The 14628-nt window shown below is 43.4% G+C and overlaps 1 protein-coding gene across 1 annotated transcript in view; it reads right to left on the bottom strand.

Moving 5' to 3' along the window:
- The window catches only part of LOC121707519, a 36043-nt gene that overhangs the window by 15277 nt on the left and 6138 nt on the right, over nucleotides 1–14628 (bottom strand). Inside the window, exons 13-31 of the mRNA XM_042090166.1 lie at nucleotides 11795–11928; nucleotides 11326–11484; nucleotides 10727–10910; nucleotides 10381–10592; nucleotides 9693–9881; nucleotides 9291–9433; nucleotides 8633–8792; nucleotides 8385–8468; nucleotides 7652–7789; nucleotides 7221–7334; nucleotides 7037–7129; nucleotides 6277–6497; nucleotides 5606–5769; nucleotides 5000–5275; nucleotides 4477–4628; nucleotides 1312–1389; nucleotides 750–841; nucleotides 549–630; nucleotides 241–378 (exon numbers count right to left, since the gene is read on the bottom strand). Coding sequence (XP_041946100.1) covers nucleotides 241–378; nucleotides 549–630; nucleotides 750–841; nucleotides 1312–1389; nucleotides 4477–4628; nucleotides 5000–5275; nucleotides 5606–5769; nucleotides 6277–6497; nucleotides 7037–7129; nucleotides 7221–7334; nucleotides 7652–7789; nucleotides 8385–8468; nucleotides 8633–8792; nucleotides 9291–9433; nucleotides 9693–9881; nucleotides 10381–10592; nucleotides 10727–10910; nucleotides 11326–11484; nucleotides 11795–11928 — 2813 coding nt within the window. The remainder of the gene's footprint in view (nucleotides 1–240; nucleotides 379–548; nucleotides 631–749; nucleotides 842–1311; nucleotides 1390–4476; nucleotides 4629–4999; nucleotides 5276–5605; nucleotides 5770–6276; nucleotides 6498–7036; nucleotides 7130–7220; nucleotides 7335–7651; nucleotides 7790–8384; nucleotides 8469–8632; nucleotides 8793–9290; nucleotides 9434–9692; nucleotides 9882–10380; nucleotides 10593–10726; nucleotides 10911–11325; nucleotides 11485–11794; nucleotides 11929–14628) is intronic.

The raw sequence follows: 14628 nt of genomic DNA, 5'->3' as shown, positions 1-14628 counted from the left end.
TCTTGTCTTATGGTTAAAAGACAAGAATGCACTAACTTATGGCTAAAGCACAAGAATGAGAGATTAGAAATATTTCATACACAAAGAATACACTTTATCTTCACTGCACACAAGGATAACAGTAACACAACAGGCTAATATGGGGAAACATGGCATCGATGTAGTGGACTCCATGCACGAATCCCCAATGTTCGAGTAATGTCATATGGTTGCCACTGTGCTGTTGTGAAGGCCTCTCACCTGAGGGAAAGTGTGATTAAGCACCAGCGACTGGCTGAAACCTGCAGCAGTGTAGGTGAACTCTCCATGTGCAGTAAGCATCCGCTCATGTGTCTGGAGCTGGGTGGATCCACTCACCTCAGACCCTGTGTGGTTAAGCTGCACAAGAACAGGGTAGAGACTTGGGTGATTTTTCATGCTACCAATATTGCAAGGTATGAATTAGCCTTGCAATGACCCTGCACAGACAGACGCACGCACGCACGCACGCACGCACGCACACACACCCACAACTTCGTATGCCCACTCGCAAAGGAAGACAAAGATACCTGGGATCTGCAGTAGAACTTGGCTGGTAGGTTTGGCTGCAACACTGAAATGTTGTTGGCAACACTCAAAACCAGTTCCTTACTGAAAGTGGTAAGTGACAGTGGTAAGTGTGCATTGCAGTCATTTAAATTGGTCACTTCCATTCAACTTGGCTATTTACAATGATTTAATTGAAATATATATTCAACAGAACAGTGTACCTAGTGGGAATCCAGTGGCCATGTGCGGTAACTGCCAGGAGCTCAGAGTCCACACACACAGGAAATCCAGTCAGATTAGTCCAAATCTCTGCCTGTAGTCCATGTACAGTACACATACACAAAATGACCTTCACAATAATCCAAAGTAAAACAGAAATGATGAACAGAATGCTGCTGAAGGAACACTATAACATGACATAGTATGGGGCCATCTCTCCCATTTGATTTCAGTTACTCTAATGCATGCTTTGAAACATGAACATATTTTACTGCTTGAACTAAAACTAAATGGTCTATTTTATTCTTGTTAATGGATCATTCTCATTTACCTTGGATGAGGATTTAAAAGTGAAATGCGTGGGGACAAAAAGTAATGGTATAATAGCAAAGCTTTAGTCAGTTTTAACAACTGGTATCTATCAATCACTGACACTTTCATCTTCTCCATACATGTCTTGCTACACAGACCGTGATACTGGTGGTTCCAATGATATCTTACCCCTCCACCCCCCAGCCCTGGATCCCTCCCCACCATATCCTTTCTCAAGTGAAAGCCCAGTACCTCCAGCGTCTGGTCTACAGCTTGTCCAGAGCACCGGCCCAGCAGGTGGTCTGAAACGATCCCTCCAGTGCAATTCACCTGTGAAAACAAGCCCCCCCCCGAGGCCCTCAGCTCAGTTCGCTTTTGAAGTGGGAGCAGAGTGTATAGACGGAGGTATTTCCTCAGGCTAGCAGGCGTCACAGCGGCAGTGTAGCGGAGCGGAGAGGAGCGGGTGAGCTGCCCCAGGGGGCAGTGAGGCCCGCTGTAACAACACTGCAGCTCCTCCACCCCTCTGAAAGCCATTATCACTCTCTGTTTGATTTGCACTGTCAGCACATGCAGGATCATCTGCTGAGATCCTTTCATCAAGCACCATGGTTGAAGAATAAGATCATATTAAGAGATTCAAAACGTTCAAAACGAAACGTTTCAGCCTCCTTAACAAAATATATGCTACAAAGTCTGATAAATAAGCCAATGATAGGAGAATGTAGTAGGAATAGATACACCTAACAAACCTATTCATTTATCTTGTATACAGACCTCACTGCCCTGTAACTGAACCTAGGCAGATGGGTCAGGCCCTTCAGTCGTGGATCTGTTCGAGGTTTCTTCCTCTATGTATTTCTAGGAGAATTCTAGGGAGTTTTTCCTTGCCCCTGTTACTCATGGGCTCTCTCTGAATGCTTAACATTCTGTAAAGCGCCAATGAGGCATGTGTAATGTTTTGGCGCTCTATAAATTGAAATTGAAATCGAGTCTAACTGGTCTTATGGGAGAACAGTGGGTTTTAATGAGATATTCTACTATGTCCATACACTTGAAACAGCAAGAAATACCATCAGTCATGCCTCTGTTAACAACAGTACTGCTGCAGGGGTAACAGTACTGCTGCAGGTCCAGGATTAACAGGGGTAACAGTACTGCTGCAGGGTTAACAGTACTGTTGTAGGGGTAACAGTACTGCAGCAGGGGTAACAGTACGGTTGTAGGGGTAACAGTACTGCAGCAGGGGTAACAGTACTGCTGCAGGATTAACAGTACTGCAGCAGGGGTAACAGTACTGCTGCAGGTCCAGGATTAACAGGGGTAACAGTACTGCTGCAGGGTTAACAGTACTGTTGTAGGGGTAACAGTACTGCAGCAGGGGTAACAGTACGGTTGTAGGGGTAACAGTACTGCAGCAGGGGTAACAGTACTGCTGCAGGATTAACAGTACTGCAGCAGGGGTAACAGTACTGCTGCAGGGTTAACAGTACTGTTGTAGGGGTAACAGTACTGCCATAGGCATCTAATTTAAATGCTGGGCAAAGTGCGAGCTCAGTGGTGTTTGGTGTTTTAAGCCCCCAGCATCGTCTTCCAGGCAGCGCTGCATGGAAGGCACTAGGGTTAGGGTTAGGTGCCTTGAAGTCGACAGTCACAGTGCAGCCTTGAAGTCCAATACCTTGAGTCATTTGCCGGCCAGGGCCATCTTGAAACAACAGAGATCTCACTTTTTTTTATTTATTTTTTTTAAGTATATTTGTTTGGCCTTTTTATGCCTTTAATGAGAATGACAGGAAGCGAGTGGGAGAGAGAGTCGGGGTGGGAATCGAACCCGGGTCGCCGGCGTACAGTGCGGGTTCCCCACATAGACAGTAAAAGAAATGGACGAACAGACTCCGTCGTTTTCAATGGGAGGTCACTGAGTCAAATAGAACGATTTTTCAGTTGGTCCCCACAGTACTGCGCAGACTCACACTTAACTTCGTGACGTTAGCCATCGAACTGAATCTTGTAACTCATATGATAGATACACAGAAATTCTTCTCACACTTCCTTCGCCTTCAAAGTTAAACATTTATTTATGTATTATTATTAATATCATCCTCACCAAGTCGTGTTAATGTTGAAGCTACCATACATGATCATCTTCAAAAACAGTCAACAAAACAAAAAAGTTATAGCCTTGAAGCTAATCTTCTTTCCACTTTTCCGACCTACGGTCAATCCGTCAAAAACCTCTGTAATGATTAGTGCCGTTTTTAAAAAAATTAGGTTTACTTTTTTATTATTATTAGGTTGCCTCTGTGTAATGCTTTACCAGAGAGGGTTAAAGCGGAGCTAGTAATCAAGGATCTTTGGCTTTACCTTAACATACGGTCGTGTATGCTAGGTTTTGCTTATGAGTTACCGTCATAGACAGTAAGGTGGACTGAGCTTCTTATCCAAACAATACGGTTATCTCCCTACGGCGCGAAAGAGAGATTACGTCAAAGCTAGCTTCCCTCCAACCGAACAAGCTAACCATTCTTCTTACGGGTAACCAACGTTACGGACGAGGTAGTGGAGTCTGTTTTGCCTTTGTAGTGTTTATGTGGATTACACAGAAGCTACAATATCGGCACAGGATATATGTTATATGAAGTTATGGTATTTCAAAAAAATCCTAGAATGAATGGACTTCTATGGGAGTTAGCAGAGAGGTGGTCCCTCCAGCCTACGTCGATTCTTCTACTTCCGGGAATTCGCCTGCCCCCTTGGTTCCCCAGCCAGTCGGAACAGATCTCGCATGTTTTTCTTAATTTCAAGATGGCACCGACTGGCAAATGACTGTATACAGTCCTGTTTAAGAAATAAATTTGTACATTTACAGTTGTCAATGCCTCATTTTATTATGTTATGACCCTCATTACACTTCCAAAGAAGTGTCCAACTATTTTGAGCCTCGTAAATGGTTTAAAATTAGCAATCTTTTTACCATGAAAAAATGCCCTATCGCCACCAGTGTTAGCATTTTGGAAGCATCGGCTAAAAACAGGCTAGTTTAGAATTCATCGGATTAGCGTTTTTCTTGCTTCCCCCATCGAACTCGTTATCATGCTAAGTATATCCAAAATCCATTTTACACCAGATTTCCCCTTTAAAACACCATCGAGCAAAATCAGTCTACAAGCAAAGTTCTAGCACATGAACTAAGACCTAGACAGCTTTTAGCCGACCCACTGATGTTTGTGCTTAGATTCTTTCTTATGGTATCAAATTTGCAAATAGATTTTGCATAGTTATCAAGCAAGCTTTAGTTAGACTAAAGACTTTGTACTTTGGCCAGAATTTAAATTAATATTTAAATATATTGCAGAATGTGAAACACTGTAGAGGTGGTGTGAGAGGGGTGTGTGTAGCTGCCAGGAGCCCGCCACAGACCTGAAAGTGTCCCGTGACATCTGTAGCGTTGAACGTCTCCTTCCTCATCCTCACCCGGAGGTGGCGTGTCCCAGAGCGAAGCTTGGCGTCCAGCAGAGTCCGCCTCTCTCCCCAGTCCCAGCTCACGCCTGCACCACTCTCCGCGGGCACTCCTGCCGACGGCCAAACAAACAGAGCTCAGTGTGAGCACCACCGGAGGCCGTCAACATTAATATGTAGTACCACTCACTGTCACAGTTCAGTCACAGGTCACTTCTGATCATTTGGACTCAAAGCTACTATCAAAGCAGTAGGCCTGCTGCCGCTAAGGCACACATCAAAGTTTGGATGTTACACTTATGATCTTTCCACGGCTATGATGTCATGGGCTAGAAGCCTACAACCGGTCAGTTTTCATCTATTGTTGCATTATTTGTGTGGTGTGTGAGTCACAGGCACGCTGCTGACTGTAAGTAAGAGAGGGGCCTCAGAGAGGAACATGAGACAGTGAAATCATGAGTGACCGTGAGGCAGACGCAGAGACCTGCGGAGTACAGCCAGGGGAAGGAGTGGGAGAGCTGGCCGGACACACTGCTGCCCTCCTGGTGGCTGGACTGGCTGCTCATATTCACACAGAGGTGCTTGTCTGCCGATCTCACACACAGCCAATCACGTGTCCCATTCTTCCTTCTTCCCAGCATGTCTTCTTCTTCTTCTTCTTCTTCTTCTTCTTCCTCTTCTTCCTGATCCCCCTTAGCATTCTCCCGGTGTTTAAACTCCACGCTGTGTATTCGTTTGTTCACTGACAACTTCAGCTCACCTGAAACAGAAATGTCAAATGTGTCGTCAAAGGCGAGTTGTGATTATGGATAAAGGATTTTGATATTTGAACTCAGCCTACTTAAATTTACACCCTCTCCTTCCAAGCCTCTGAAGTAGCATGTTAATTGGTTAAATAGTGTGTATGGCTCTATCTGAGTCACTCTGTTTGATTCCCATTTGCAGCACCAGGGCTGTTGAACATACAGAACACACACAACAGACAGCGATTGGACTGTAAAGAGCAATTTGCTGAATTTGACAAAGAATCATGGACTGCACTTTTAAGTGCTATTTTTTTTTATCATGGGCTTCAGCAATGCTGTCATACCTCCCATCAGTCCAGCAGGATGAGAGGTGATCTTCCCTTCCAAACCCAGACTCTTGGGCAAAATCGAGAGGCCAGGCAGGGGATTCTCCATGTCATCTGGGCCCAACCCTCCAGCTCCAGGACTGTGTTCCATGACTCCAGTCCACTGAAGCTGTAGAGGCTCACTGGGATGGACAGAGACACAGACAGACAGACAGACAGACAGACAGACACATGGCAGGGGTTCAGAAGGACACAAGTCATGAATGTCAGGCCATTTAGCCGGGTATTTGCAAACACTGAGATTTTTTAATGCATTTTGGCCTCTCATCCACAAGAAAACTCAGTTTTCGTCACAGATTTTCAAAAACTTCTTTTTAGTGTTTGCGTGTGAAAAGGGGAACACAGAGTTTTTGGATTATGATGTGACGTGTTCTTGACAACCTTCAACAGCTGTTTTTGCGTATCCGTGTTGATTGAAAATATTTGGCAATACAAAGGAGGAAAAAATTCCTTTTGAAAAACCCAGCTATGTGTAGACAGGGCCTCAGAGGAATAATAGATGAAAACAGCGGAGGAAGAATGGACAAAGAAAGTTGGGAAATGACGACTGATATGAAAACCCCAGGAGAAAATATGAAATATCTGATTTGCATGGTTTTCATGAGAGCGGACGGATGTGGATGATGCACCTGTCAGTGGAGGCGTTGGCAGCCAGCTGCAGGTGAAGGCTGCTTGAGACGTCAGGCAGCAGCGTTTGCTGTAGGCCCACGTGAACGCCCATGGAACGCAGGGTCCCCTGCACGCTACTGGCCAGCAGGACCTCCAGCGAGGCCTGGCCTTTCCCATCAGCCCTCACACCCATGGATCCACTGACGCTGCCTGCAGAGGACCTGCCTGCAGTGACATGGGCCTGAAGATATGCGGGAAGAACACAAAGGTCCATGAAGCAAGCCTTACACAATGACATTCTAGCAAGCAACTAACCTAAATCAGAGACTTTCTAATGAGGAGACACAGCACTCAAAACACCCTCCATAGAAATGCATGGGGCAAGTTTGTAACGCCAATATGGCCGTTACTACACATATTACACCCCTTCCTCGGCAAAACGTTGACATGTGAATACATTGAGCCAATCATGTGGTGTGATGTGAATACATTGAGCCAATCATATGGTGTGTTGTGAAGACATCTTGCCAATCATGTGTTGTGAACTCGCCGCTGGAGCAAGATTGGTGTCGTGAAGCCTTGCGCACGCGCATTTCTGCTGAATAGGATGCCCGATGAGTGCCCAAAAAGCGTTGCTATATGGCCGCCAAGTGGAGGGACTTGCCTAAAAGGACTTTGCCTAAATCCAAATCCTATGTTGAGATGGACCTAAGCTTAAGAATTGTGAAAAGGCACCACACTATAAAACTGACCTAAAAACATGACCTTGCATTGTCTTACCTGCATTGTGTTGGGAACTCTTGAAATGAAAGTATGACTAATGTCCGCATAGAGACCAATGTTCTCAGTGGACCCATTAACATGCACTGAACCCTACAACAGAGGAAAGAAACAAGTGGTTCGGAACAAACACTGTGAAGAGTTATTTATGTGTGTACAAAATATGAAGCCAGCAGAACAGTACCTGGCACACGTGGATATTGATAACTTTTGCTTTGGCGAGATAATAAAACCGGCCATCATTCACACGGTTCCAAGACAAGTCTCCTTCCACACTGACGGAGGCTGGCATCTGCAGCTAGAACAGTGGCATAGTAACCAGGCAAAACATTACCAGCTTTATCCAGCACGTCTCAGGAAATTGATACTTTTTCGTAGGTATGCAAACTTCCAATGAACAGTGTCCAAAAAAACAAGCAGGAGTGTGAAATCTTCCCCAGTAAAATGCAAAACATCAAAGTGAAAACACACAGGAAAAGGCACACAAGAGTGAATACGCCAAACTGGGCAAGTTCTGTTGGAGGGGAGCAGTGAGTTATTTAGTCTCACGTTGAAATACCCTGAGATGGGTCATTAATAAGAATGTTTTATACATCAACAAGGCCCTCTCCTTACCTGAAGTTGGTGAGTGAGATTGGCCCAGATGGTGATTCCTTGCTGGACTGAATCCACCTCACTGAACTGAACCTTGCCATGGACCAACAACATGTCTCTCTTTTGAACTCGTAACCTTCCATGCAACTCTCGATGTGACTGTCAGAAATACATACATACATACAGTACATACATACAGTATATACATATGTACATACATATAAAAATATATATATACTGTACAGTCACGTTTTACAAAGTTAGCACTCCTATGCTAAAGATGACTAAAAAGAGAAGAGAAAATAGTGGTTTTATTTCAGTTAACCTAATAGCTGGTTTGATTTGCATTGAGAGATGATCTTATGGAAAGGCATTAAGATCAATTTCCAAAAGATTTTTCCAAAAGATTTGTTATTCCTCTTTTTAGTCAACTTTAGCATGGGTGTGCTAACTTTGTCTACTTTGTCACTTTGCTAACGTGACTGTACATACATGCAGTACATAAATACAGCCATATAAACATACATACAAACATGCACAGATGCAAGTATACAGTATATACAAACAAGCATGCATGTACACATAATGTACATACATGCATATATGCCATATAATATCTTCAGTGAATGCAAACAATATATTTGTAAGACGTAATGATAAATCTGAATGTAGACACATCAGACCTATATAGAAACATCAAAGCTATAGGAACATATTGAAGCATAAATATACCATGAAAGTTATATTTGAGTACCTGACCGTGGCCAAGAGACAGGCACATCTCAGAGTCCTGAGGGATGGTAGAGGAGCTGAATGGATGGACCAGGGATGAGCAGATCTACACACACACACACACACACACACACACACACATTTAAAAAGACATAAAGACATCAAATTAAACACATGCTAGGGAAAGCAAATGTATAACTAACCAGATATCTGATAATGACACAAGATGACAAACAATGTATTGAGTATTGTGTTAGAGTCTCAACTTACAAATGGCTTCTGAGATTTGTATCCCATAGTGAGGGTGTGGGTGAGCTGTTTGTCATTCTGAAGCAGGGCTTTGGAATTCAGGATGTATGTGCCCTTTTCGAGATCTATGGTGAAGGTCTCCTGGAGAAGCAGGCTTTCAGGGAGGAACTTGAATGGCTGTCTGCAAAGCAAAAGAAAATGACACAAAAGAAAAATCAGCAGTAGCGAAATCATCGTAACCACCACTATCATCAAGAACAGTAACAGCACCAGTATCATCAGCAAAGAAAAATTATTTTCCATCACCATCACTATCATCATCATCACCATCACCATTATGACTTTCATCATCATCACAATCACCATCATAATCATCACCAGCACCACCATCATCATCTCTATCATCACAATCTTCATCATCACCACCACAACTATCAACATCATCACCATCACCTCCATCACCATCATCATCATCATCATCCCTATCGTCATCACCATCATCATCATCACCACCACAACTATCAACATCATCACCATCACCTCCATCACCATCATCATCATCATCATCATCCCTATCGTCATCACCATCATCATCATCACCACCACAGCTATCAACATCATCACCATCATCACCTCCATCACCTCCATCACCATCATCATCTGTGTTCTCCATGCTCACCTGAGGTGAAGCGTGGCTCTTTTCTGGTACCTCCACCCATCCCTCCTGAGCTCTTCCAGGCTTCCCTCCATCTCCAGCTCTGTGGCTGCTCCCTTAGACTCGGACAGCTTCATCTTCAGCGCCACATGCCTCTTCTTCAGCTGCTGTATGGAGCCAGGAGGTGGGATAGAGTGATGCAGAAGACTGCCCATGAACACACCTTTTTTAACTACAATGTATGATGGACACAGTGTATTCAGAGTACCATACATCAATTGTACTTCATGTCTTAGAGATCATGTGAAATGTTCTCTTATTAATTACATATTACATTAACTTCAAAATGGCAGCCATTTCCTATTCTGAACAACGTGCGTGCGTCCGTGCGTACATGTGTGTGCAGGTAACCTGCTGTGGCTCTACCTTATCTATCAAGCTCAGGCTGGTGGTGAGGCTGAGGTTGTGGTGGCCACACACTGCGCCCAGGTCCAGAGTCTTCAGCTGCCTGCCGTCGCTCAGAGCGATCTGGCCCTGCACAGCCTCTGTCCACACCGAGCTGAAGGAACAGGAGGCCCTCAACCCTCGCTTGCCCAGCACACCATGAGCCCCAGCCTGGCAAAGAAAGGAACAAGACACCCTTTCAGAACCTGTGCTCTTCCATCACAGCCTTATATGATGTAATGGCCAGTGCTGGGGGCCTAGTGTTTTTTTAAGGGTATAGATTTGGCTAATGTGTGTCATCACCAGCTCTTTCAGCACAGGCTCTCATGAACTAATTATTAATGATGGTTGCATTTAATTTGCATGTAATGGTGTCTACTTTTACAGATCCAGATACTTTTATTGACACACAACGATGGTGGTGGTAATCATTTCGGTACAGTATGAAACCAGTCCCTGTTCAAGTGGCCTTCCATTTTTAACGATGTAGATTTGGCAAGGGAACATGTTGCTAGTAGGAACTGAACCTATTACTACAGTATGCATTGTTTACTAACATCACAAACTGTGATCATCATGACCCTTTTAAAGTATAGATCTGATCGTACACATGAGAACTATTTCATAAACTCTGAGCTGTGGTGCAGCATCTTGAGGATGGTACGTCTACCTTCAGATAGGAGACGGTGGGGGTGAAGAGGTGTATTCTGGCCTCCTTCTCCCCCTTCCTGTCCCTGTAAAGGCCCTGCAGCATGAGGCTCTGGATGGCCAGGAGTCTGCGGGTGGTCAGCTCCGAGCTGAACTCCACTGTGCCCCGCTGGAGCTGGTGCAGCTTGTGCACACAAAACACATAGAGCCAGGGGCTGTCCATGTTAAAAGTCCCTGCACAGAAAAAGACAGGAGGAATGGAGGAAGGGAGGCATTATTAAATTCCATTCATGATATTATCAATTGTTATTTCTTCATGAGGGTGAGTGTGTGTGTGGGGGTGTATGACAAGTAGGAATTTTTATCACCTTCATATTTCTTAAGGGAGGCTTTGGAGGTGAGCTCCTTCCAGTGTAGGCCAGCCACAAAGGGCATGTGGTCATTGTAGTTGACCTTGAGATGAGTACGGCCCTCTGCTTTTTTGCTTTGAAGCCGAGAGTGGAGTAGCTCTGCCCTGTAGTTCATATCTCTGTCGGGGACTTTTAAGGAAAACTATAGCAAACAAGGATGAGAAAAAAACTGTTATCTATTTGAAGACAGAAAAATAATCTCTTGGTGAGTGTTTAAAATAAGTCACTAACAGAAGATGTTATTCAAAGCCAACTCACAGCACATATATCACCTTCATAACACTGAACTCTTTTTACCCCTTTAATAACATGTGAGAGACGTGCATTATGCCACATGTTTGAATGTTGATTCAAGATGTATAGAAACACACCAAACAGCCAACCAGCTGACACCTAAGTGGCCAACCAGTCAATCATCCAACAAGTCAAACAACCAACAAACTCACAAACCAGCCGGCAAAACAACCAACCGTTCAAACACGAACTCAAAACAGCACTTAACTGTAATATAAATATGATGTATCACTTAATGGCTGTGAGACAGAAGAAAGACATACCTCTAGAGCATAGTTAGTGAGGCCAGGCCGTGATTGGTTTCTGAGGGACTGGCTAAAGATGACCCTGTGCTTGTTAGCCGTCTGGTCCCAGTGCTTGCCATAGTTCAGGTCCACAGAGGCCAGCATGTGAGTGGCACTCCTCTCATGCCTGAGCTGGATCTGGAAATGCAGTTATGCTCAATAGCTCAATAATTAATGATTGTTAGCATTAATAGAATAGAGCAATGAAATACATTGCTCTCTGTAAGTCTAGGCTATGGTAGTGGAGTTCCTGAGAATGTCTACTAACTCTGCATTTGGCGTTCTGTAGCAGAAGTACATGGAGGCCATAATCAATGCCAGTTCATATTTACATTTATTATATTCTACACTAAACTTATACAGTATTCATCAATTGTGATAACAATCAAAGCAGTCATCCCTAGCACAACATTGAGTATGTGTGTATCCTTTGTTTTTGCATCAGCACCTTATGGTTGACTGATGGTGCATGTGAGCAGCGCAGCTCGTGCTGAGCCCTCATGTGATAGGTCTGCGTAGGTAACATCTCTCTACTCAGGCTCTGGGAGATGTGGCACTCCTGTCTGAGCTCTTGGGCTTCCTCTGCGGAAAATGAAGACATATTGCAAATTTGTGGAGGACAGTCGAACGTCAGTCACTCGGTTTTGGTTAGATCACTACCGCATCACAGTCCCGCCCACAGGAGTTTCCGGAAGTAAGAATTCAATGCAATTTCTCCATTGACAATTCGTGTATAAGCCATAAAAACTTAACTGCACATGGTAGACTCAAAACCAGCTACAGCTGTACTAAGCGATTGTATATGGTCATATAGAGGGCGAAAATTTAAGGGGCACTAACCTTGTTTTGAAATAAATGTCTTTTAATCCCGATGTCTTGGATAAGTACTTCATTACCCACAATCCTGAACAATCCCACAATCCCACAGTGATGCCTCTGATTGGTGGAAAGGCCGTTATGATCATAGTTTGAAACTCTATCAGCGAAAATTATTGACAAAGATGGCGGAGTCTTTTACTGCCTATACACGGGTTTCCCGTTTACCAACAAAACTAGATGCGCGCGCAGCCGTGAGGCAGAAGACGCTTGGTGGCCGTCCACAACGTTATAAACTTAACCTAAATAGTCGGCTGCTGTAAGCTACAATCTGATTTTTTTGTATACCCCTGTTGTCTCAATGATAATAACATCTCATTTCAGACTATATTTCAAAGTTTGACGTTCATTTGGATTAATAATATAACATCGTATTTTGTCATTTTTGGCGAAGACATGCATTCCGTTATGGATATTGAACATATTTAACATTCTCTAACCATCATGATTTCGAATTGGTGCAGTTTTCAGCACAAAAACTAATTTTATTCTTTTGCTCTTTTGCATTGCTCTATGCTGTTCTATGGTGCTTTCTGCCTCTTGGTTGCGCATGCATGTTTTCGTGACGTTCCATAGAAATCCATGTATAGACCTCTCCGGAATAAGTCCCGCCTCCTAAATTCCGTATCCATCCAACCTTCGGTCGTCAAATGTCTATGGGAAATAACATGGCGTTTTGAAAGATCGTACCTGTCAAACTCTGTAGGTGACAAAGTAGAAAAAGCTGCTGGGCAGATTGGCCTACACACTTCTGCCATCTAGTTTCCACTGGATTTTTTGATTAACGGCACCGACAATTAAAAAATCCAGTGGAAACTAGATGGCAGAAGTGTGTAGGCCAATCTGCCCACCAGCTTTTTCTACTTCGCTACCTACAGATGTTTTACCGGTATGATATTTCGAAACGCCATGTTACTTCCCATAGACAATCGACGCCCGGAAGTTGGATGGATACGGAAGTTACGGAGGCGGGACTTATTCTGGAGAGGTCTATGGCGAATATCTTAATGTGAATAAAAACTTTCTAGACAAACATTGGTACTTGTATCAACAAGGATTGTGGTTTATATATCACACGAACTTAGTCAGGGCCAATACACCATCAAATAGAACACTAAATGCTAGTTTAAACACTTAACTTTTGAGGTAGCCGATAGGCTAATCATTAGCCTTTCAGACATTAGAATGTCATTATAATGCTGCTAACATTAATATAATGTTTTAGTGACCTTGTTGTTTCTATGAACATGAATTGTTGTTTATAGGAAACATCAACTTAGTCGAGGCATAAAAAGCCCTGTATCAACTTCAACTTTTGAACTAGCTAGCTAGCTGATAGCACATGCAAGCAGGATGCTACCACCGGCTAGCAGCTAGACACTGCAGTAAAATGGTTAGCAAACCGTCCATGCCCCCGTGAATATTTCACCGTTTCAAGGACGAAATCAAGAGTGTCCAAAGGGGTGAAAACCACTTTAAATCAGGTCACATTATTGACTGTTGTGTGTCCGAGGGTTAGCTTGTGGGTTTTGTAAGAGCCAGCATGAGGGACAAGACCTACAAAGTTGTGTGGTGAGTTTTGCAGGGAGGTTGGTAATGCTAGTTAACATTAGCAAGGCTACTGTAGCCTTCATACTGTACTAGTCATATCATCAATCATTAACCTAAAAATACTTCTTCGTACATTTAATGAAATTTAGCATAATAATTCACAGCAAACTGAATATGGTGGTCCAAGAGCAGACCATGCACCGGTCCATGCATCAGGATGGCAGTCAGATACGAAGCACTGCACAATGTTGCTAACGTTAACCGCTTTCACACACGATATAAAATACACGATGGTAAATATAACATTCAATACCAAAACACGATTATTTGCACGATTACTCCTGAAATAACTGCTATTAACTGCACATTCACTATATAAAAATCACTGTTTGGAGGAAAGGATTCCCGTGCTGTCGCCGGTTGGAAATGATTTTGCGCGGGTTCGTGCATTGCTTATATATTATTCAGTGAGGCGCGGTGGTTTATGGGATGAGTAGTTCCTTCGCTCGGAAATGAAAATATGTACAGTCTTGTACCTTTGACTTTTTTTGACTTTCTCTTCGTTTTTTCACTCGAAATGATATGTTGTATGCTTATGAGTTACTCCGTAGCTGATTAGCCTAAGACATGCTCTAAAACTCTTTAAATACGGATTTTTCCAAAACATCAATGCGAGAAATGAATGGGAAATGTACTTCCGGAAACTAAGCTCTCTCGGAGGAGGGGCGGGACTGTGATGCTCTATTAAGTTTTGTCTGGATGGCTCTTTCATTCTAAAGGGGTTCTTATGAGATATAAATGTTTTAAATACAGTAATTTTCCGCACATTAGCCACATTGTGTATAAAAACACAAC

Source organism: Alosa sapidissima, chromosome 1 (genome assembly GCF_018492685.1).
Source record: "Alosa sapidissima isolate fAloSap1 chromosome 1, fAloSap1.pri, whole genome shotgun sequence".
NCBI classification, from domain to species: Eukaryota; Metazoa; Chordata; class Actinopteri; order Clupeiformes; family Clupeidae; genus Alosa; species Alosa sapidissima.
Note: the sequence above shows the minus strand (reverse complement) of the source record. Positions and strands in the feature narration are given on the sequence as shown.